Genomic DNA, 22,508 nt, shown 5'->3' with positions numbered 1-22,508 from the left:
AATTAAAGGAACTCTCGCCAGCCATTACTTTCCACCTCTAACACTTGTTTTAGAGTCTGTTCACTGCCTACTGTGCAAGTTTTGTACTCAATTTAAAAAAAAACCCACAGGAATGTGTTTATTGAAGTTATCTGTCCTTTTATAAGGACAGACTTAAATTTCTCAGAGAGTCAGATAGGAGACTGGAGATGCTGTTCAGTCTCAGGAATTGCTTGCAGCCAGGCAGAGCTTCTTCACTGCCTTGTGGTCAGTTGAGGAGAAACAAACAGTCCAAAATTGGAGAACAAGTAAGTACCCCCCCAAAAAAAAAAATCCCTGGCCACAGGGTAGGCATTTGCTACACGAGTTGAATTGGACGGGCTCATAACCAGAGCCAGCACAGCGGGGCCTGGCTGTGTCTTGGTCCTGCTTGCCAGCCTTTCCTCAGTCACCTGCTGGGTGAGCTCAGCTGTGATGGTGTTTGGGTTGTTTTGTTTTGGGTTTTGTTGTTGTTGCTGTTGCTGTTGTTGAGTTTTAAAGACTGAGAAAGTGCTAGGGGATGCGTTTTGGGGGCATTCAGTATGGAGCACTTGTGAACGGCATGGAAAAGTCTTTGTCTATAAGGAGCTTACTGAGACCATTTTTATGGCCTGCCAATCACTTAACATTTTATCATGTATGTGCAAGCATTAATAGAAGGAAGGGTTTTCCTTAGAATAATGTGCTCTTATCTGGGCGCGGTGGCACACGCCTTTAATCCCAGCACTCAGGGGGAGGCCAGCCTGATCTACAAATCGAGTCCAGGATAGCCAAGGCTACACAGGGAAATCCTGTCTTGAAAAATCAAAAAAAAAAAAAAAAAAAAAAAAGGAAAGAATAATGCACTCTTAGCTTAAATGCTTTTGAAGTTTTGCTTATTGTTTGTAGGAAATTAACTTGTGACAGTTGGTTACTTGGCATACTGACATGTTCTGTTTCTGCCCTCTTGCCTGTGTCTGAAGTTGGAGTGCCTAATCCAGTTGATCAGAGCAGGAGCCTCGCTGAATGTCCCAACCACTCGATATGCCCAGACCCCAGCCCACATTGCTGCTTTTGGAGGGCATCCCCAGTGTCTGGTCTGGCTGATTCAAGCTGGGGCCAACATTAACAAACCGGTAAGAAGGCCTGATCCACACTGCCTTTTTTTGTTTTCCCAGTTAAGTTATTCACATGACACTGCTTTAAATCGAAGGCCTTAGTAAGAGTCTGGTACCTTTACCTGAGGTGAACTGGCTTTCCTCTGGAGGCATGCATTCAGTTTAGAGAGTGCCTTTACCTGTTGTGTGACTTGCCCAGATCTGATGTGATGATTTGCCAAGGTCACAGCTGATAGTTGAAGGCAGTTGGCTCACAGCCCAGATTTCCTGGCGCCCGCTCACCAGTGCCTTAACTTCACAGATACTGTAGAAACACATCCAGACTAGCAAAAGGATGGCACAGGCCAGCTTCAGGGTGGCTTTGCCCTTCAGCACACAAGTTGGGGTGGTGACTAGGTGTAGGAACAGCACTTGTAAGTGTCATTTACTTAGTGGGCAGAGTGAATGACGAGAAATTTGTATATAAATGCACAGACTAGAGAGTATGTGAGTTTTGGGGTTTTGCTTTTTGTGTTTTGTGGGGCTTTTTTTGTTTGTTTGTTTTGTTTTTGTTGTTGTTTTGGTGTGTCTGAAGAATCCCTTACCTAAGTGTACTACAAATGTATGTTTGTGTTATTAGTCTCTGGTGGGGAAGCATCCAGCGGACAGTTGTGTTGCTCGGGGTGGGCAGCTTGCTCGTCTCTCATCTTGTTGACGTGTCCACTTAAGCTGCTTCTGTTACCCTTTGGCACATTCGCTGCCAACAGTTCCATGGCCACTTTCCTGCAGACTTGCTTGGCCATTTCTCAGGTGAATTGAGATGACAGAAGCTGCTGTCTGCAGACTCCATACCACACGCTTTCCAGTGAGGAAACGGAGCTAGTTTTTGTGCCATGCTGAAGACTTGGGAGTCCTCTTTGCTTGGTTGCAGCTAGGTTTTCTTGAACAAGGACAAGACTCCCAAGGCGCAGGGGTGATAGTGTTTACCAGACTGAAATGTTTAGGGATGGGCTAACTGGGAGTGTAAGGTAATGTTAGAGCACTTGTATTAGGTAAAAAATTACCTCCTGGGCCATTTGAGCAGGGTGAGCAGCGTCCTGATTGGCCAAGAGATTAGGACCAGTTGTCCTCCCGCCACTGGCCAACTGGAACGAGGTGGTGGCGGCCATTGGAAGTTAGGCTGGTTATTTGACATCATAAGTCATTGGATCAAGGCTCTCTAGGATCTGACCACTAAAAAGTGGGAGCTTTTGTGTGGTGGTTATTTTGTTTGTTTTGTTTTTCAAGACAGGGTTTCTCTGTAGCCTTGCCTGTCCTGGACTGTTACTATGTAGGCTGGGCTGCCCTCACAGAGATCAACTTGCCTCTGCCTCCCTGAGTCCTGGGAAAAATTGGTAATTTTTTGGTCTTTTTGTTTCTACAGATTGGGCACCTGTCTGTTTGTTTTAAAACCCAAGATAAGAGTATCTGTTCTGCAGTTTCTAGTGCCCCTTCCCCTGTTTCTTTCCTTCCTCCCAGGGTTTGTGCTGGTTCTAGACTAGTACTGCACATGCTGAGTACTTTTGAAATGTAGCGGAGGCTGGAGCACCGCCCTCTGGGAAAGGTTGCTTCAGTGTGTGCCTTCCTCAGAGGTGTGGAGAACAAAGCACGAGTGGGCAGCCTACCTAGTCCCTGACCGCTGATGATACCCGTTCTGTCTTTTCAGATTTTTTTCTCTTGTTCCAAAATTAAATGTAAGATTTTTTTTTTCTTTTGAACTTACTTGGCAAAATCTGATTTAAAACTGTTAGTTTCCCTGCAGAGTATGTGTATGTGTGGTATTTAAATGTGTGTGGCGGGGATATGAATATGAATGAATGTGCATGTGCATTGGTCTCAGAGGTCAGTGCTGGGTGTTCCCACAGTTGCTCTTCTTTCTGGTTTTGGTTTTGGTTTTTCAAGAGACAGGATTTCTCTGTGTAGCCTTGGCTGTCCTGGACTTGTTTTGTAAACCAGGCTGGCCTCAGACTGGGAGTGCAGGAATTACAGGCGTGAGCCACCATGCCTGGTGGCCTCTGCCTTGTTCGTTAAGGTTCTTTCTCACTGAACCTGAAGTGTTGGAAGATGCTTTTGTAGACTGTGTATTCCGTCTCCATGTCTAGGGCAGGCATAGAAAAGTCCTTGCATTTTACACTGAAGTTCATCAGTATGACTAGTTACTTTATGGACAGAACCATCTTCCCAGCCAATTTGTAGAGGTTTTCTTCCACCTTTCTTTAAAAAGCTAGTTTAGCAGATGTGCTGGCACACACCTTTAATCTCAGAGTTAGGGAGGCAGAAGCAGGTGGATCTATGTGAGTTCAAGGCCTCCCTGCTCTGTGTAGCAAGTTCTAGCTTAGAGCCAGTGGAGAGAGCCTATCTCCAGAAAGGAGACAATGAGGATGGCTTGCTTCCTTAAGCATCTGAGTTCAGTAGATAGTTCTTCGGCAGCCATGTGGCTTGCTGGTCCTCTGATTAGCTCCCTGTCCTGAGAACAGTGCTTTGTGGGGCTGAGTGGAGGGGGGGTCCTGGGAAATGAGCACTTGCTACTTTTATTGATGAATGACCCTTTCCCAAGGCCACACACTTTGCAGTTGCCTCGCTCCTGTCTTTTCTTTTATCCCTTAATTATGTGGTGTACAGGCACTCCCAACTGCTGTTCCCAGGAGCTTTGAGGTGCGATCCACTCAAGTACTGGCAAAGCTCTTCCTCAGGGTTTCCCAGACAGCGGTCAGATGAGTGTCTCTGGCAGAAATGGCTCGTCTTTCTTGCTTTTGTCTTCTGACTGCGCTTGTTGCTTTGGGTCTTATAGCTAGAGAGGAGGTAAAGGGGTTTCCTCATTAGAATAGTTCATCTTTCTTTTCTTTAGTGACTACTGCACTCCACAGTGGCCCTCGGGGTGCTCTCCTCTATCTGTCGTCCTCTTGTTCCCTCCAGTGTCTGCCATACTGAAGGTCTGTTTGCACTACACAGCTGCCCCTGCCCTGCTGAGATCTTCCCTTCTCTACCCCGGCCTCTGACTGGAGACTGTCTTTTCTAAAATATGGTTCCAATTCAAGACAGTTCAAAACAAGCTTTTGTGTTTTACCGTTGTCAGCACTATAGAAGCTATAGACAAGTATATGGGGACTTCTAAATTGGTTGAGAGCTATCTCTTTGCCTGGGTGGCTGTTTGAAAGTGAGTCTTTTGTTTTCTTTGGGGGGGTTGTTTGTTTGTTTTGTTTTTGGAGACAGGGTTTATCTGCCTTGGGAGTCTGTTTTTATTGGTCATAAGATAGTTATTTCAATACAGCACATTTGTGCCAAGCTCCAGGATAAAATGATTGGTAAATCAGCATTACTGGCACTCACACCATCAATATGGGATACCTCCCAGGTATTTGTCAGTGTTCTGTAGTTGCATGTTGTGGAGTGTGTGCCCTGCTGCCTGGCTTTCAACTTCCTTTCCCAGGTGAACTGCACTCTGTTCGTTTTAGATTCCGCTTCAGATTCTGCTCACACTGTTTTATTTCAAAGGTAGAGCAAGGCTGTGTTGGCTACTGCTTCCCCTGTGGGCAGTGTTGGTAAGTCTGAGCATTCTGTTCTGTGTTTCAGGACTGTGAGGGGGAAACTCCCATTCACAAGGCGGCCCGCTCAGGGAGCCTCGAGTGCATCAGTGCCCTGGTAGGGAACGGAGCTCACACGGAGTAAGTGTCTTCAATTATTCCTCCCACTTAGAGATGTAGTCAAGGTGTTATATCCCAAAGTAGCATTTAGACTAGGCAAAGCCTTAAAAGTCTTTGTTTCTAAAATTAGCAATAGAGTTGTGCCTCTTTGATCAGGTGTTATCTGAGGAGCTTGTGTTAGGTTGACCGCCCACAGATGTCGGCTTCAGTGCCCGCCAGCTCAGAGACAGCAAAGTGGCGTGAAAGCAGTCGAGAGATGCTGGGCCTCCATGTCATTGCATTCGCCAGCTCCAGTTTCAAGTGGGGGGGTGGGGGCTTGGATTTGGCTCGCAGTGGTGGAGACTGTCTCTAAGTCCAGGCTTCCTTCACGGTGAGGCTTCCTGTAAAGCCTCCTTTGACCTAATGATTTACAGCTTCCCGGAGCCTGGAGCTGCATACAGAGAGACTCCCTGCCCTGGGGCCTTTGAGGCTGAGGTTAGTTTAGAATGTCCTGAAGTGCCACTGACGTGAGCTGGAGTCTGTCCCCTGTTAGAACAGTGCTAATGTGTGTTCAGAAATGGGATCTTATATGCAAATCATTAGCCAGCCATAGCATTATACATTTATTTAGGTATTATATTTATTTGTTTAACTTTTTTTACATTGTAAAATTTTCTTCTGCAGTTCACAGCATTAACAAATGGATGCGGTTTTTCACCCTTAAAATGTTGAGTGTAAGCTTTAGAGAGCTGTAATAACCAAAATAACTGATAATACCAGCTTTTAAAATTTTACTTGTTACTTAATGAGTAATTTAAAAATATTTAATTAGAAACCACTTTATTATAACAGGAAATGTGAAAATTGAGACTTTGGATGAAATAAGACCCACAAAATTGAGTTTAACCCTTTGGTTTCCATTTTGTTGTTCTGACTCTGTATTACAGTAAATTCTGAACATAGGTCCTGAGTAGCAAAACCATGTGTTGGCTCATGTGGGCATGTTTGTCCGGAGCTCAGCTTAGTCACTGTCTTAGCTTCTGTCTCCTTCCTTATTGGCAAATTTTGCCATTAGTTTGGGCTTGGGTGTTGAGTGATGCCCAGGCATAGTAAGTAGCACATGGCAGTCGTCCAAGCACGCTGGAGGCTGAGGCAGGAGCGGACCTTTGAGGCCCACCTGAGTTACATGTGAGACCCTGCTTCAAAAGCAAAAAGCACGCCATGTGTTAGCTGCTGCATTTTAAGGATCCTTGTAACTTTATATTTAGCTGTGATATAAGGTAATATAAAAGCAACCTGATAATGTGAATATGTATTATATAATCTTAAACCATTTAAGATGATTCTCAGTTGCTTTAAAATTGTAGAATCAGTTTTATTCTCTGTATTTATATTTAAAGACTTAGACTTTTAATAACAAGCTTTGATTATAAATAGTCATATATAACAATTAAATTATTTAATTATCATTTATGAAAATAATGGACAATTAAAGTTGGGGTTTTTTAATAGCTTATTTTTTTCTAAATTATACTTTAATTGATCCTGAACATTTTATTACAAAGATGTTTTAATTTTAATGGGTAGCTTAATCCAATGAGCCAGTAAATATCTGTCACTATGTCCTTTTTATTTTTTTCCTTTCTTTCTTTTAAGTAGGTATCTTAAAATATGAGTATCTTTTATTTACAACTCTGTCCTTGGTTACAGGACCCTCAAGTGTCTCTTTTCCACCAGGTGTGGCTGAGCATGGCCTCCAGTGCCAGTCTGTCCCCACCTCAGTACAGGAGCCACCCCCTCGAGACCCTGCACTATGCTGACTGCCCTGGACTGAGCTTTCTCATTTTTTTGGAAGGAACATTTAGCTTGGACTACCTAGGCAAAAGCAATTCTTAAAATTAGAAGTCTTTGGCCTGGATTTAGAACACAAGTAGTCACTTATTACTATTGTGTGTGTGTCACTCCATTTACCATCGAGAGAAAATGTCGGGTTTTCTTGTAAGATAGATTGAAAACTGCTTCTTGCTGTCTGTTCTGCACATTCTTATAGGTCACCCTGTTGAGCTTGTCTGTCTAAGCAGTCTGACTCCCCACACAGCAGTGCCTCGGTCTGTGCTCCTGCGGCCCTGCGCACATGACCAGGTAGTCCCAGCACATAATAGACCTTCCCCAGACCAGAGCTTTAGCATTAGTTGATTTATTTAAAATCACTTAATATATTTTCCATTTCAGAATGGGTCAGATTGTTAATTCATTTTATAATCTATAATATTTAGGAGATTAAAAACTTTCCTTCTCCTGTGATTAGGTTAAAAGCTACCTCATACTGCTATTGTTAAATTAATGACTTTGCTTTTAAATCCTACTCTGCTTTTTATATATTTGCTACGTTAAAGTGGCCAAAGACTAAAGTTGTGCTTTTTTTGGTCATCAGGTAGATGATGAGGTAGCTGCTAAGTGTCTGTGCTAGAGTGGGTTGTTATGTGACTGACTTGTTAATGTAGGTTGCAACTGTAAGATAACACATTTCAGCAGCTGTGCATCGTATTAAAATTTTCTAGCACCACACGTGAGTATGTTGATGGACTTTTGTTTTCTTCTCTTAATTTAAATCTTGAGTTTTGGTGCCAAGTTATCTCTCCACATGAGCATTTGCTTCTGGCTTATGTGGTAGTTGTCAGTACTGCCATTGTTGACACCTGAAGATCCAGACACACGAGGCCACGTCTCAGCTCTGTGGGCACATGGAGTGCTTGTGTACTTACAGGAGCTCAGCTGTTTCAGCATGTTGGACTATGGCGGCTTCGACTTCTTGCCAGTGCTGGCTGCTGCCTTTCCTCTTAGAGTCTGAGTACAAGACAAGAGCAGCCCCATTTCCTTTGCTCGTAGAGAGACAGTAACAGCTTCAGTCTCCTGTAATTCTGCAAAAAGGCAAAAGGTTACTATGTTAATACTGAAAACCTTTTGTCCACTAACATCTGTTATTAAGCAAAGAGTAGATTCTGAGCCTTGGGTTAGCTTTGGTTTTATTTTATTGAGGGAAAGAGTGCTTCCAAGAGTGCCTGTTACTAAAATCGTATTTTCTTACTCCTCTGGGTGGAATCAGGGACACATGCACGCACGCACACGTATTTGTGCTTTCTTCTGACTTCCTCTCACACGCTGTGGAAGGCACTTGTGAAGGCAGGCCTGATACCCAGTCCCCTCTCTGTAGAGCGTGTCTACATTAGAAGTCATATGTTTTATTGTGGGTCTAGTGGTGTGTTAACCCAAGAGCACCTCTGCCCATGCTCGCTACACAGCTGAAGCAACAGCGGGGGCTGAGATGAGCAGGGTCTGGTACATGAACGTGGTCTCCTTCACCCCATCCATCACGGAGATGGGCTCAGTGGTCTGTGCCAAAAGGCTAAAGTGGCAGTAGGCCACAGTTGCAGGCTGTTGGAGCTGTTGGGCTTTGTAGTCATGAGGCAGGGCTATCACCAGAGCAGTCACATATCATGGACGTGTTTAATGTGTTACGTCAGAAGCTCACTTGTAACTTTTTTCTGAGCAAAACTAAGACGTACAGTGTCAGCCATTCACTCCTGATGTTGGTCACATCCTCTCCATGAGCTTGTCCTTGACCAGCAGCGCCCCGTCACGTGTCTGCACATCATGACTGGCTGAGTCCTCTCCACCCTCACAGGCCCGCACCTTTCCTGATTGTCCCTCCACAGACTCTTTGGTCTTGCTGCTGGTTTTTCCTCCATCCATGGACTGCATTGGGTCGGCCACCAGGCAGGAGCAGGCAGTGTGTAACAGGCTCCAGTAGGTGACGGACTTGAGGGATCACTCTACATACAAATTACTTTATTAATAACTTTTTAAAAACTCGATCTCACCATTTCTTTAACTGTTGCTTTTATATTAAATTGGTGTTTTAAAAACAAACCAAAAAATTTTAAACAAAAAAAACAAACCAACAATTTCCAAATACCAGTGTTTCTCTCTGCTAAGTCACACTGGAACAGGCTAAGTATCCTCGTGTACACAAACATAACTGTGAATCGCTTGCAATGCTACATGTCCTCAATAATGTTGAACTTGTAATGAAAACTTGGCACCAAACTTACTCAGGTAGAAACTTTTAAAAAATGGTTTCTTCCTATCATTAACTGCGGAGTGCATTTATGAAAGTCTTCATGATTATGTGTTTGGATACCAAAGGGTTAAAAATACACCTGTATTTCTTTACTGCAATAACAGATGTTTGCTAATGTTTTGTCTGTACAAATGGACATTTAGTAAATGTTTTTATTTTTACCTTTTTGTAATGATTGCGTTTATTTGCTTATTTCCATCTAGGAGTAGTTACTAATGTATTTGCGATACAGCATACCAAATTTTAAAGTAACCAGAATCGTGAGTTGATGGCTTTTAGTCCATACTGTTAAACTTTTGTTGAAATATTGACATAAATTGGCTTCATGCTAAAGTTACTAGACGTTACTCTTTATAGATGGCACTAAAGCAGTTGCCTGGTCACCTGCCAGTGGCCTAGCTCTGTGACTGCTCCTGCACCTCATGTGTGTGTATGTATTTTTAATCCAGTGTTGCCTGCAAATGTGATCCCTTATGATTGACGTTTCCTGTGTATGAACCATGCCCGTTTTAAGTCACGCAGAAGATTCTGAATCTGTAAAAACTACACATGTCAATGTTTTACAGCTACGTAATTCGAATTGACTTGGTTTTTTCAAGTAATCCTAGAAAGGGGGAGCATTCACATAGAAACTGCTGAAACTGCCACAGGTGCTTCTCCGAAACCTTACAGTTGTGGCATTGAATGCTCAGTATGGCTTCCCTTCTGCACACAAGCATACTGTTGAGGTATTTGTTGCGGTGATTGGTTTTAATGCTAATCTAGGAATTCAGATATAGATTCTTTAGATTTGCATGCTTTGCTTACCCTAATTTATGATACCTACCTTTTTATTTGTAAACTAACAATAGCTAAATTCAGATCAGAATTTTAACAGAAATATTTATATAAAATTGTGGTTATTTTTTATTGTCACATGGCATTAGCACAAAGAACGTAACACAAAGGTGATGTGACACCTTTAGTTCTGAAAGGCATTTCAGATATTTCCTGATCTGCGACTATTACTGTTAAAGAAAGCACTCGTTGGAGCAGCTTTCTGTTCTGGCACTGTGACACTGTAAGTGGAAAATCAAAGGGTTAACTGGTCCTTGTGGCAATCAGCTCTAAAATTTCTTGGGAGTGATTCTTGTGCAAATTAAATTCAGTACTCCATTCAAAATATTCTTACAATAGTTTGTGTTTGACAGGCTGGTTCATTTTTGTCACTTTGGCAAAAGGTTTTATTTGTAGCTGGGACTACCCTCTTCTCCCATGTGCTAGTTTTCTGATTCTGAAAGATTGGCAAGAGGACAGAGGACGGAAGTGTGCCTCCGAGGCTGAGAGCTGGCCGCGCGTGCGTAAGGCCCTGGGTTAAGCCTGGCCAGGAAACTGTATTCCCCTCGGGGATTCAGAGCTGGGGGTGGCAGCGTTGCCTTTGCAGCAGACTATAGCCCAGCAGCATGAAAGTCAGAGTCAGTCTCAGAGCTTCAGCAAGACTAGAGGTTTTTAATAGACCCCATTTTAATGTTTTTATATGGATGTGAGGACCAGAGAGAGCAGATAAGCTGACTTTTTAAAACAGCCATTTCTCCCAGGTAATTTTTCAATTGATAATGTCATTAGAGTCTGTCTGCGTGACCAGTTAGTCCTGTGTGGTCATAGAGCACTCCAGTGACGGGCGGGAGGGGTGCACTGTTAACACGCTTGAGCCAAAGTGAAGTGGACATGGAGGTCATGAGTTGTCTCCTTCGTCCACGGCCCACCACCCTCAGAACTTTTCTAACAGGACAGGCACAGCTGGGATCACGAGGTCAAAGGCTCAGTTAGCTTGCTATATTCTAACCCAGAGCACTGTCTCACCCTTACACACTAACGCTGAAGTGTGAGCTCATGAGGCAAGCTGTCTTCTGATTCCCACACAGTACACATACACACCTGGGACAACAACAGTGACAGTTACAGATTCTGTCTTTAGTCCTTCTGTCTCTTTATCCTCTCATTCCGAGAACATTTACATTGATCACATAGGTTGTCTCTTGGGAAAGCGGGCATGTCCAGACCTCCTTTACTCTGCTGTCTGATTAGCTCCATGTGTTTATAAAAACATGACCCTGGGTGGGGCGCTTACTGCCTGTGGGTGTCATGTGTTAGTGACAAGTGGGCTTCACTTTGGCCGTGTATCAGTAAAGATGCTGGAGTGAGTATGTCAGAATTCATGGTGCTGACGTCGTAGCAGTGTCAGCTTTACTTCCCACTGGTCCTGTACACTGCTTTTTATTTTTAAGAAAGTGCTACTAATTTCTGGGTTTCTCAAGTCTTGCCTCTCATTACATTGGACTTGAGGGCTAGTGAGATAGCTCAGTAAATGCTTGTTGTGCAAGCATCAGGACCTGAGTTTGGATGCCCAGGTGCTAGGGAAACAGGCAGATCCTACAGTTCACCGGTAGCATCAGTGAATTCCAAAAGCAAGGTAGAAAGCAGTTGAAGAAGCCAGCCTCTACACATGTACACCAGCACCATACCCACATTCACCACACAGCCAGCTATACCCACGTGCATCACACACACCCTGGGTTGGAGTCTGTCTGCCACTTGGGTATTGCCTCTCTCTGCTTTAAGTAGATTGCTGAGTGAGTATCTGAAACACCCAAAGCTGCAGCCTCATGCGTGTGACCACTAGAAACAGTACTAGGCTATGGCTGTCCCTTGTAAACTAAGAAGTGTTGCGTGTCCCTGAGCCTGCAGTCCCTGTTCTCCGATTTTTAAGTTTGTTTGTTTATTGCCTTAACAGTATCCCTAACAAGCACAAGCATCAGGGTTTGGATTGGTCATCTCTGATACAAGGCGAGGCCTTCATTGCATCACGTCTGGGGTGGGCGTGAAGAATAGCTGGCTGAATAGGTATGGAAGCCTTCCTCGCCGTTGATGTATCCAGTACCAGTCGATGAGCCCAAACTAAGTGCTGCTTCCCCTCGGTTTTGCCCCTCAGAGTAGCACATGTCCTCGCCTTCTGAGGAAGCTTTAACAGAGTGGCTTTTGTCCCCTCAGTTCTCTCTGTTTCCTCGTGATCACAAATTAGGCTGTTTCTTCCCTGTTGGGCTCCTTGGCTTAAATTCTGCCAGTGCGTCTTTGCTCTGTGACTTAAGTTTTAGTTATCACCATCAGCCCCTTCTGAAGAGCAGGACTCAGCCCAGGGGATGTGCTCTTGTGGCAGGCAGGACTGCGGGGTTCTCCAGAGGACGCTGCAGAATGCCGACACGATACACTTCTGCACATCTTTCTATAGAGAGCCAAATCTATCAAAATCTAGTTTATCTTGTCTCAGATGTCGGGGCCATGACAGGTCACTTTGTCAGGATGCCTTCTGAACTTCCACTTAGAGTGTCACACCTCAGCCAAAAATCTGGCTTGTTGCTAAGCTGTGACTTTGCATTGAGGGAACCACTTGCTATGAATGCCATGGACAGTGTTGTCAGTACATGCCTGTTTGTTACAATTTTACTCAAGCTAAAGGATGGGCTTTTAACCTTAGGTGCAGGTAATACAGACTCTGTCTCAGGGGAAGTCTGAAGGTAGAATAAATTTAGATCTTCAGACTAACATAAAACACAGCTTAGAGAAGTCAGTAGGAAGATACTTTTTAAGTTTAGCATATTGATTTTTTTTAACTGTCTCCCAAATCAAATATGTGTAGGAGAAGTTAGTTACAGATCAGGCTGATTAACTGCTCCCGTAATGAGGATTTACTGTAGATCTGTTGACCTTCAGATAGTTTAGTCAGCTTGGCAGGAGCAGACACCAGGGTCAAGTGCTGTGGGGTGTAATTCACTGTTTTTGTGTTGTGCAGCCTGAGAAATGCCAGTGGCCTGACGGCAGCAGACATTGCACAAACCCAGGGTTTCCAAGAGTGCACCCAGCTTCTCTTGAGCCTCCAGAGCCATCAAATGAGCCGTTACTGCCCTAATGGCACCTTGAGTGGAGGGCATGAGAGCATACTTCCCAGTCACACTAGCCTGGGAACAAACCGAAAGAGATGCTTGGAAGACTCAGAACCTTTGGCCGTGAAGAAAGCTAGAACTGGAGGTGAGACCATTTGTGGGGATAGGGGAGCAGAAGTCCTGCCCTGACAAGTCCCTTTGCATGGCTAAAAGCAACTTTGAGGGCCACCTTGTGCCAGGTAGAAAGTACCTGGAGACGATGGAGAACTGCCCTGTGTTGCACTGCAAGATGGACTGCTTGTCAGAAGGGGGTGTAGGAATGGCATGCTGATGGCTCTTGAGGGTGCCTGTGGCCTCCGGGTGTCCATGGTAGACTTCTTCCATGGACTAGGGAGACATTTTTTCTTTTGTATTTGTTCACAATGTCCCTGTTAAAGAAGCCTGCCACTAGCTGGGCGCAGTGGTGCAGACCTGTGCGCCTAGTTCTCAGGGAGGCAGAGGCAGGCCGATCCCTGAGTTTGAGGCCAGCCTGGTCTACAGAGTGAGTTCCAGAGCTACATGGTGAGACTTTGTCTCCAAAAAACAAACAACAATAACAGAAATTACCATTGGCATGTCTTTTCTGTTGTTTGTTTTGACATGTCTTTGTACTTGTATTGTCACTACTGGCAGAGTGCTGTGTGGCAAGTGTGTTTTTCATCTGACACTAAGGAGTTAAGTTACTTTAAGTATTCTCCCTTTTGTTGTTATTTGCTTATTTCAGTTTTTTCGGTGCTCTGTTTTGAGTATTTGGTTGTTTGTTTTGAAACAAAGTCTTTCCTGTGTGGGCCTTGCTGTCCTGAAACTATAGACCAGGGTGGCTCAAACTCAAGAGGTTCTTGGGCCTCTGCCTCCCCAGTGCTAGGATGAACGATGTGCAGCACCACGCCAGCATGTCTGCTCCTGCTACTGACCTCCTGTGAGATCCGTGAGTCTGTCTAAGAGATTGCACGCACCTGCCCCTCCCCACCCCAGTAAACCTCTGGTTTTTTGTTTTTTTTGTTTTTTTTGTTTTTTAACTATAAATTTAGTTCGATTTGATTTATGATGTCCCTGGAGAAGCCTGTCAGCTGGTGCCCTCAGGTGTCAGAAGAGGGAAAGGCATTGGATTCTCTAAAACTAGGGTCAAAGAGGGTTGTGAACCACCGTGCTCAGAATCAGGCCCTGGCTGGCCCTCTGTAGGAACAAATGTTCCTAACCACTGAGCCATCTTCAGCTGCAGCCTGCAGATGATCATTATTACTTAGCATACTCAGAAGTGCCAGGCCGAGAGGGTTTCAAAAGCTAATCTTCATGTTACTGTTAGATAGGATCAGGTCACACGACCTAGATTGGCTCACAACTTACATTGATCCTCCTGCCTCAGTGTCGCAGGGACTAAAATTAGAGCTATACCCTGCCACTGCTACTCAAAAAAATGCCAGTCAGTTTGTCCGGTGTCTTTGCTTGAGCATCCTGGGGCCCTTCAAAGGATTCCTTAGTCGCTTTAAACCTTGCTCCTGCTGGGGTTTTGTTTTGTGGATTTTGGTTACGTCTGGACAGGATTCTTTTTGGTTGGCTGCTGACTAGAGGTTCCGTTTATGCATTGGAAGCTTCACAGGCAGCTGCCTGCATCCTGCAGCTGCTAATGGAGAGTGTAGCATGGTAGGACCCTCACATGACTGCCTGGGCTTTGGGGGTGATGAGTGTGAAGGATGAAGCGCTCTTCCCAACACTCCAATAGTGGTGCTCCTGTGGCCCACAGCCACATGACTTGAGGGACCAGAAACTTCTTCATCCTTATGTAGTTGGAAGGCCCAGTGTGTCAACAGTTGGACACAGACAGGCATATGCCTCTCTCCCGCCCCTGCTGCCAAGCTCCACATACTGTGGACCACAGGGAGGACTTGCCTACTGCAGGGCTCTCCCAGATTCCGTGTTCTGGGAGGGTGCTAAGGGCCTTTCTTTGGTCACTGTGTAATTATCTCTCATCTTGGAGGCCTGTTTTTTTGGTTTTGTTTTAGTGTGCAGTTCAGGAAAATTTCTCCATGTTTTCACTGTGGTTTCTGGTGTGTTTTGGTGACTGTTTACATATGTAGAAGTGTGCTCAGCTGGAATTTTGTTAGGTTGTTTTGGTCTCAGACTAGAGTAAATAGAAGTGCTTTTTAATGGAACACATACATGAGATTTTTCAAACATACTACTGGCTGGAGAAAAGGCTCTGAAGTTAAAGAGTGCACACGGCTTCTGCTGAGGACCTAAGTTTATTCCCAACCGCATCCACTCTAGGAGAGACTGATAACACCTTCTTGTGCCTTCTTGGAGCACACACCTGTGCACAGACACAAATAATGTGCATGAAGATAATTTTAAAAATTCAAACCATTTCCACTTGTCTAAACAAATTATAAGTACATAAAATATTTGAGCATATGGAAATAAGTATATCAAACTTTGATACTAGGCTTGTTCCATTCTGCCTTGGAATTCTAGAATTCTATATGGTGAGCTCAGTGTGGGATTGTATTCATGAAACCAAAGCTCCAGAAGAGTTTTAAGCTAACCCTTTGAGGGTTTCCTGTAATATAAGATGGTGTTGACTAACTGAGTCCTCAGACGGTGGTGTCTGGCTTCAGTGTCTGAGTGAACAGCTGTAGGCTCCGTTCTCCTGCAGAGGCGCGGGGATGGTGAAGTGCCCTTGAGAGACAATGATGAGGCTTTGCACTGAATACAAAACTGACTTGAAAGCAAGTTGTGCTACAGAAGTCAGGTGTCATAAAGGCATTTAGTTCAGTCCAACAGAATGCAGACGCACTAGCTGTGGATATGGCCCTGGGGGTCGGGCTGGAGATCTGGAGCTCCTTAAGCAGTGTTGATGAAACATTTGAGGTGATGCTCCCCCTTCTGCCCCCAGTATGGGGTTTGCAAGGAAGAAGTGTTCAGGTCTGTCAGCCATTTGCACAAGACAGCATGGTGCCCAGTGAACTTGAGGGTGGCCCTGTACCTGCTGTGTCTAAGTTGAGGTTGTTAGTGCTCAGTTCATCTTCAGGATGTGGTGCTCTGTCCAAACGTATGGTTCCTTTCTTTGGAAATGCAGACCCATTGGACATGGATTGGGAGAATAGCTGCCCTGAGAAATCGGCTGAGTTCACCTTTGAGGTCTGAGTGTGACCTTGATATTACATCCTTAAGACACTGGTAGTGAAGACCATCGCATCCCTGACCTTAGCTGGCACTGAGGTTTCTGAACACACCTGTTTTCTAGAGTCCTGAAGAGAAGCATTGCAAGTTTGATAAATAATAGACAATTTGCTAATTGTCTTAAGCAAAAAGATTCACAAAAATTCCTCCCGGGAACAGAATGTTTATTTAGTCCCCTTAACTTGTGATGGCCTCAGTGTTCTTCAATTTACAGCAGATAGCTATTTATATTTGTTTAAAATTTTTTTAGGGTAGCAAAACTTACCTCACCTTTTCCAAACAGATGGTTGTCCTAGTCCCAGAGGCATCATTTTTGTGCGTGTGCACTTAGCATTATGCCAAGGGGCCACATGGTACCTGTTCGCCTGCCCTCTGTAGAAGAGCCTTTGTCTAGACCTGGAACTGAACTGTACAAGGTAGTTGACAGACAGATGAGGCCATCTCACAGTGCTTGCGTGGTTGGGTGCCTCCCATTGTATCTCTGCTACCTTTGGTTTCAGTCTGCACATTAACATCTTATAAATAAGTGAAAAAGACCCTTGTGCCTCTAAAATGAGGACAGGTTAAAGCTATGAGGTTCGGTTCTTCTATTTTGAAAAGTACTTTGAGCCCTGAGTTGTTTATTTGTATACTTTGCCCCAGAAATAATTTTAGGTATTAATTGAAAAAATGCCAACAAAAATGAGCATATGAGAGTTGTAAATGTGCTCTTTGTGAGAGTGCAGGAGGGAGGCAGGCCAGGCAGCTGAGAACAGCTTGGTTGCTTAGGGTGTTAGTAGCCAACAGCAAATAAAAGATTTGTTTGAAGAAGTTAGCATACCGAATAGTAGGCTCCAATATGATATGCTCATGTGTACTATAACCTTGCTCGTGTGTGACGCCCCTGCTCTCCTTCCCCCTTCCTACTGGTCTTTTCCTCCCTGAGGTAGTCCTGTGTGCATGTGTGCGCGCGCTGCAAACATGTGAGAGAAGACTGTCGTTGTCTAGCATGGTGTCCAGTTCATAAATCTCCTGCAGACAGCATGACTTTCAGTTTCCATTCTCTCTTTCACATTTCCTTTTTTAAAATTGTGATTGGTTGGTTGGTTGGTCGGTGATTGACACAGGGCACTCACTCTGTGTCGCTGGCTGCCGGGGGTTCCCCGCGGTTTCTGTTCCTTGAGTGCCCGAACCACACCTAGACTGTTCCACTGGCTGTGCTTGGGTAGCAGACTGAGGCGTGTGTCAGTGAAGCAACATGCAGTAGCAGTTAGTTTTGGGGCCATTTTTCAGAGGCAGGGCCTGTCCTGGGGCTCGGGACACTTCCACCTGCAGCCACCTGCTCCTCCTCCCACGGCAAACTTCCTGTGTGCGCCTTCAGTTTTCTGTGGTGGGGAGTGGGGGCCCCTAAACAAGCTGTGCGTGAGTGTCACCTTCACATAGTTATTAAGTTAGTGGATGGTTTTTAAATATGAGGATTTCTCTTGAGTGCTTCATCTTGAGAATTGCCTTCAATAAATTTCATCAAACCCATTTGGGGGAGGGGTGCAGGATAAACTTAGAATTATCTACAGGTTATAAACTCTCTGTAAGCGGGGGGTGAGGGGTGACGGCGCAAGCCTTTAATCACAGCACTTGGGAGGCAGACAGGTGGATCGCTATGAGTTTGAGGCTAGCATAGTCTACAGAATGAGTCCAGGACAGCTAAGGCTACACAGAGAAACTGTCTTAAAAAACCAAAAACAAACAAACTCTTTGTGGTCCCCAAGGAACAGTCTGCGAATATAATTTTTGCCATCGAGGAAATAAGCAAAAACCTGGAATTCATGACTTTGAGCTGAAATTGCATAAATTTTTTAATTGTAAAAAATGATTTTATAATTGTATAGAAGCCCGTTAGTTTTTGCTTCCTTAAATTATTTGACAGTTGTAAGGTTTTCAGTATAGATAAAATGGGATAGATAAGGTGTCTTTGGTTTCCTTTTGGACACAGAAATCTAAAATTGCCTGTTTCTTGTGCAGTTCCAAGCCTGGATCACACCATGACTCCAGTGAATGGTGAGGCTGAAGACGACGCTGACAGAATGCATGTTGACAGAGAGTTTGCTGCTGTATCAGGTGGGAGTGGACAGTTTCCTGTTAGCTGCAACAACACCCCAGTGGTCGAAGACACCAAACAACAGGAGAGTGGTTCTGTTGGACCCAGAGAAATAGAAATATATACTGTTTCAGCAATGCAAACCCCTTGTCGTTGCAAGAATCAGTATGCTTACTATTTCTAAGTTCTCAAACTTTGCACTTTCTTGTCCAGTATCTTTTTTTTTTTAATGTTCTATTATAATTTACATTTTTGGCACTTGTATAGATGCAAGATTAAGCGTTTTGGGTGAATTCTCTTGCTATGAGAGTTAGTGCAATCTTCTGTTTATTTGAAACTTTTACGTGATGTGCCTTGCTTGTTTCTCATGAGGTCTGCAGTTGTGGTTTCCTGACAAAACCTTTGGGGACTCTCCACACGCTGTTGTTTGTACTGTGAAGGCAGCACAGCAGGCCAACAGCCCACTGTAAATGCTGGGAGCTTGAGGGTGGTGCCTGTGGCTTGTAACCACTCAAGACAAGTTTGGGATATTTGTCCCACGCTCTGGTTGCTTTGGTGTCTAGCATTGAAGACTGTTAAAATGCTGACCATTTTCAATAGTGTTTTACATGTTTAAAATGTTCAGCATATTAAACTATAACCCCTTTTTACAGTTTTAAAGTCAAGCTCAATTTTTCCAGGATTTAGGATTTCTGAAGTGATGTATTTATTTGGCATGTGCCTTTTTCTCCCATTCATTAGGTAATAACAAAAAACATAACTATCGTTTTTTGTTTTTATATATAAGAAAAGCTTTTATATAATGTCTTTCTGTTCATTTCTTTACTGGGAATAAAGGTCACCAATATGTTTGCAAGCCCACAGAAAATATTTCCATGCCCAGACCCTGCTCTGCACAGTCGTGGCTGGTCTTACCTGTGGCCAAATAATGAAATGAAGTGGGTGCCCTTGCCGTGAACAGTTTGCTCAGAGAGTACATTTAAAACAAAGTTTTCTGTCAGCAGAGGCTATCTTGCCTAATGAAGGAAATGTGACAAAAGCCAGAGCCTTCTTTGCTCCCTCCCCTGTCAGGCAGGAGTAAGCTGCCTCCTCGTGTTCACAGGGTTAAGCAGCCAGACCTGAGCTCAGCTTTTCTTTGAAGCCAGTTCATCCTGGGTGTGAGAAGGCCACATGGACTCCTGGTGTTTCCAGTCCTTTCTGACTGAAGAACACGTTGGGAATCCCTAGAGCTTCCCAGTTCTCTGTGAGATAGCATCTGGGTGCACAGAAAGCATGTGGGGACAGCTGCCGCTGCCTGGGTCTGCATGGAAACAAGGCTTCTCCTTAAATACATCTCTGCACTCTGGAGAGCTGTGAGGTGACGCCTTCACGGTCTTCATGTCCCTCGTCTGAGACCCGTGGGGTGGGCTTCATGGTTGGGCTGTCCAGTGTATAGGGTCCTTCCCCGGCCTCAGCCTGGCTGTACCCAGTGCTGTGTGGATGGCTTCTGCCCATAACTGAGCGTCTGTCAGTGCTCGTCTGACAGACTTGTACCAGCTGAGCCCCAGACAAGGCCAGGCTGCTGGGTTCCTTTGATTTTGAGAGTACATGTGAGATTGATTTACTTCAGCTGTTCATTAAATGGGAAAAAAATGTGTGCACAGGTGTTAATAACTTTGGAATTCACCATCCTACTGATGTGTTATCACCTAAGAAGGTGATTTATACTTCATTTTGGAAAAAAATTTTCCCCTGGAGAATAACTTGTTTCATTTTTTTTTAACAGGTTTTGTTCTTAGTCCTTGAAATATTCATTCTCTAATAGTTGAGTTTTTTAAAGACAAAAGTAATAATTTTAAGGGGGAAATGATCCACTGACTGTGTCCTAGTTTCTAAGTTAATGATTACTAACAATTTGGAAGAAAGATTGGTTGGGGGGAATCTGGATGTTTTCTTTGCTTAGTAACCACAGTCCTTGACAGGACACAGGCAGACTGTGGTGGCACGGGAAGACGTTGCTGCGCTGGACGCGGAGCTTCTCCCAGGCCACTAGAGCTGAGCTTGTATCATTTTTGTGTTGTCTCTGGCAGCCCAGGCCTTTGAGATAGAGTTGAATATCGCCAAGCAAGAGATAAATAGTTGCTGTAATGTTGTGTGAATTCTTGTATGTCTAGCCCTGTGTGCCCACATGGTTCATCACAGGCTGTTTTCTGTACAGCATCATCTTGTCAGTGGACGTTCAGATTCATGAATTCATTGATCCAAACTTTCTCCAGCATAAATGGTTTCTGAAAATAAGCAAATATGAGACCTTGGCTTTTGTGGTCGTTTTTGTTGCTGGACTCAGTACAAACCTCTCAGAAATGCTCTTGACCCAAGGCTGTAAGAGCCACTGGGCGGACTCTGCTGTAGTTCTGCTCTGTGCTGTGCCAGTGCGCTGAGTGCAGCCGTGGGCTTGTGTGTGGAAACGGGTGTTGCTAAGACAGAAAAGCATGTCCTCCCAGTGTTGTGTCTGTGCGGCCCCTGCTGGAAAGCACCCGGGTGCTGCACTGCCTGGAGCATCCTTAGCAGATCGGCTTCCCTGCCATTTACCCCCTTGACTAGGACAGTCTGTGTCTGAGTACAGAATATTCTTTTGGTTCTGATGGAGCCTCCCAGGGTGGTTTAAAGTCGTCTTTGAGGCTGCTTTTAGTAGACACATATCTGCTGCCCTGTGCTTAACGTTTGATGACAGCTTGCATTTTGGACCTCTCTCCAAAGCTACTGAAGTCCATACTACAGTTGTTTTACTTCTGAATCTGCTGTGTGTCCTTGAAAAGGGAACTGGTTTGTTCAAAAGGAAAAAATAGCAGCAGAATACAACCAGAGTCTTGTAAAACTGTGCCAAGAGTTGAACATGTGCTAGTTTCTCCTTCCTCATTGGTCTGCGTTTTGGTGACAGGTATATTTCTTAATGCAGATATGAAAAACAGTAGCTCCGTGTTGAATACACTGACAAATGGAAGTGTCGTCAATGGACATTTGGATTTCCCCTGCGCGGCCCAGCTCACTGGGATGGAGAGCAGGAGTAACCCGTGCTTAGCAGGACCTGACGGACTTAGCAATGGACAGCCATTTCCCAGTGGCCAGGGTTCTGTCTGTGCTAATGGGTCTGAGGAGCCAGAAAAGACCATGGGCACTAACCCCGAGATGTGTGGGTCTCTGCATCTGAACGGGAGCCCAAGTAGCTGTGTGGCCAGCAGGCCATCCTGGGTGGGGGACGTGGGGGAGAGCTTGCACTATGGACACTACCATGGGTTTGGGGACACTGCTGAGAGCATCCCTGAGCTGAGCAGTGTGCTTGAGCACTCAAGTTGTGTGCGGGTGGAGCAGCGCTACGACAGTGCCGTCCTGGGCACCATGCAATTGCACCACGGCTCCTGAGCCCAGGCTACCCCAGCGTTACTGCAGGACCAGCTTGAGGAAGCTGCACGGCCTGTGCTGTTGGGGCCTCGGCTTTCTGAGAAAGTACTTGGATTCATTCAACTGTTCCCCATGAGTGCTGCTGTGTGCGGTCTTCCTAGTGCATGGTGTTCACATGGCGTGCACTTTGGAGGTCCCTCTTACTTGACACCAGCCTCTTTTTTTTTTTTTTTTTCTTTTTTTCTTTTTTTTAAAATCATGTCATGAGACGTTGCCATCTTTCTTGAATTCTGTTTGATCAGGATGGTCTCGGTTAGTGACTGAGGGTACCTGGTGACACGTGGGCATCATTTCATATCATTTGCCTTTACCAATTGCTGTAGCGCTCATGACAACAGCTACGTCCTGTGCAAGAAGCACCCTTGCAACAGTGTCATGCAGCGACTATGGGAAGAGGGCTGTCCTTGTGTGTTTACTGAGACTGCTGCAGGTGCATTCAGTGTCGGGCACAACAGGCCTCTAGCCTGTGTAGACCACTGCCTGTGTTTCCTTAGAAGCAGGTGCCGCCCAGGATGGATTAGGGTTTGTTGTGTTTTTACTCCACATTTCTACTTGGTCTCTAGACTTTTTACCACAGCCAATGGTTTTCTTTATATATAGTGGAAGTTGCTGTTTGTAGGAACTGTCGGGTCAGAATATTTTACTATGGTGACCTACTTTTTTGTTACTGTTTTTTGAGATTTTCTGCTTAAATATATATATACCACTATATATCCAGTTAACTGAGAGAACGTTGGGTTTCTCTTATTAAAACTGCGTTAAATTTATGGTTTTATAGACGTTAGCTTTTGTTTAGGCAAATAGAGGTTACACTGCAAATACTGCAATGACTTCTGATTTTTGTAACAACAATTGGTGCAGATAAGCTGTGAGATGAAGAAGCCAATGTTTTGAGTGTACTAGCATTTTGTTTTTAAACTGTTATTTACAAATTGAATAAAAAACTTCACTGCT

At 44.6% G+C, this 22,508-nt stretch overlaps 1 protein-coding gene across 4 annotated transcripts in view; it reads left to right on the top strand.

The window, feature by feature from the left end:
* ANKRD10 (ankyrin repeat domain 10) overlaps nt 1-22,508 on the top strand; it is a 25,307-nt gene extending 2,799 nt beyond the window's left edge. Inside the window, exons 2-6 of one of the 4 annotated variants that reach the window (XM_084759649.1) lie at nt 981-1,133; nt 4,707-4,798; nt 12,727-12,962; nt 18,038-18,133; nt 21,034-22,508. In XM_084759649.1, the coding sequence (XP_084615775.1) occupies nt 981-1,133; nt 4,707-4,798; nt 12,727-12,962; nt 18,038-18,133; nt 21,034-21,515 (1,059 nt within the window). In that variant the 3' untranslated portion in view covers nt 21,516-22,508. The other 3 variants (XM_084759650.1, XM_084759651.1, XM_084759652.1) reach the window with 3 other exon arrangements.

Source organism: Acomys minous (genome assembly GCF_964271855.1).
Source record: "Acomys minous genome assembly, chromosome: 15".
NCBI classification, from domain to species: Eukaryota; Metazoa; Chordata; class Mammalia; order Rodentia; family Muridae; genus Acomys; species Acomys minous.
Note: the sequence above shows the minus strand (reverse complement) of the source record. Positions and strands in the feature narration are given on the sequence as shown.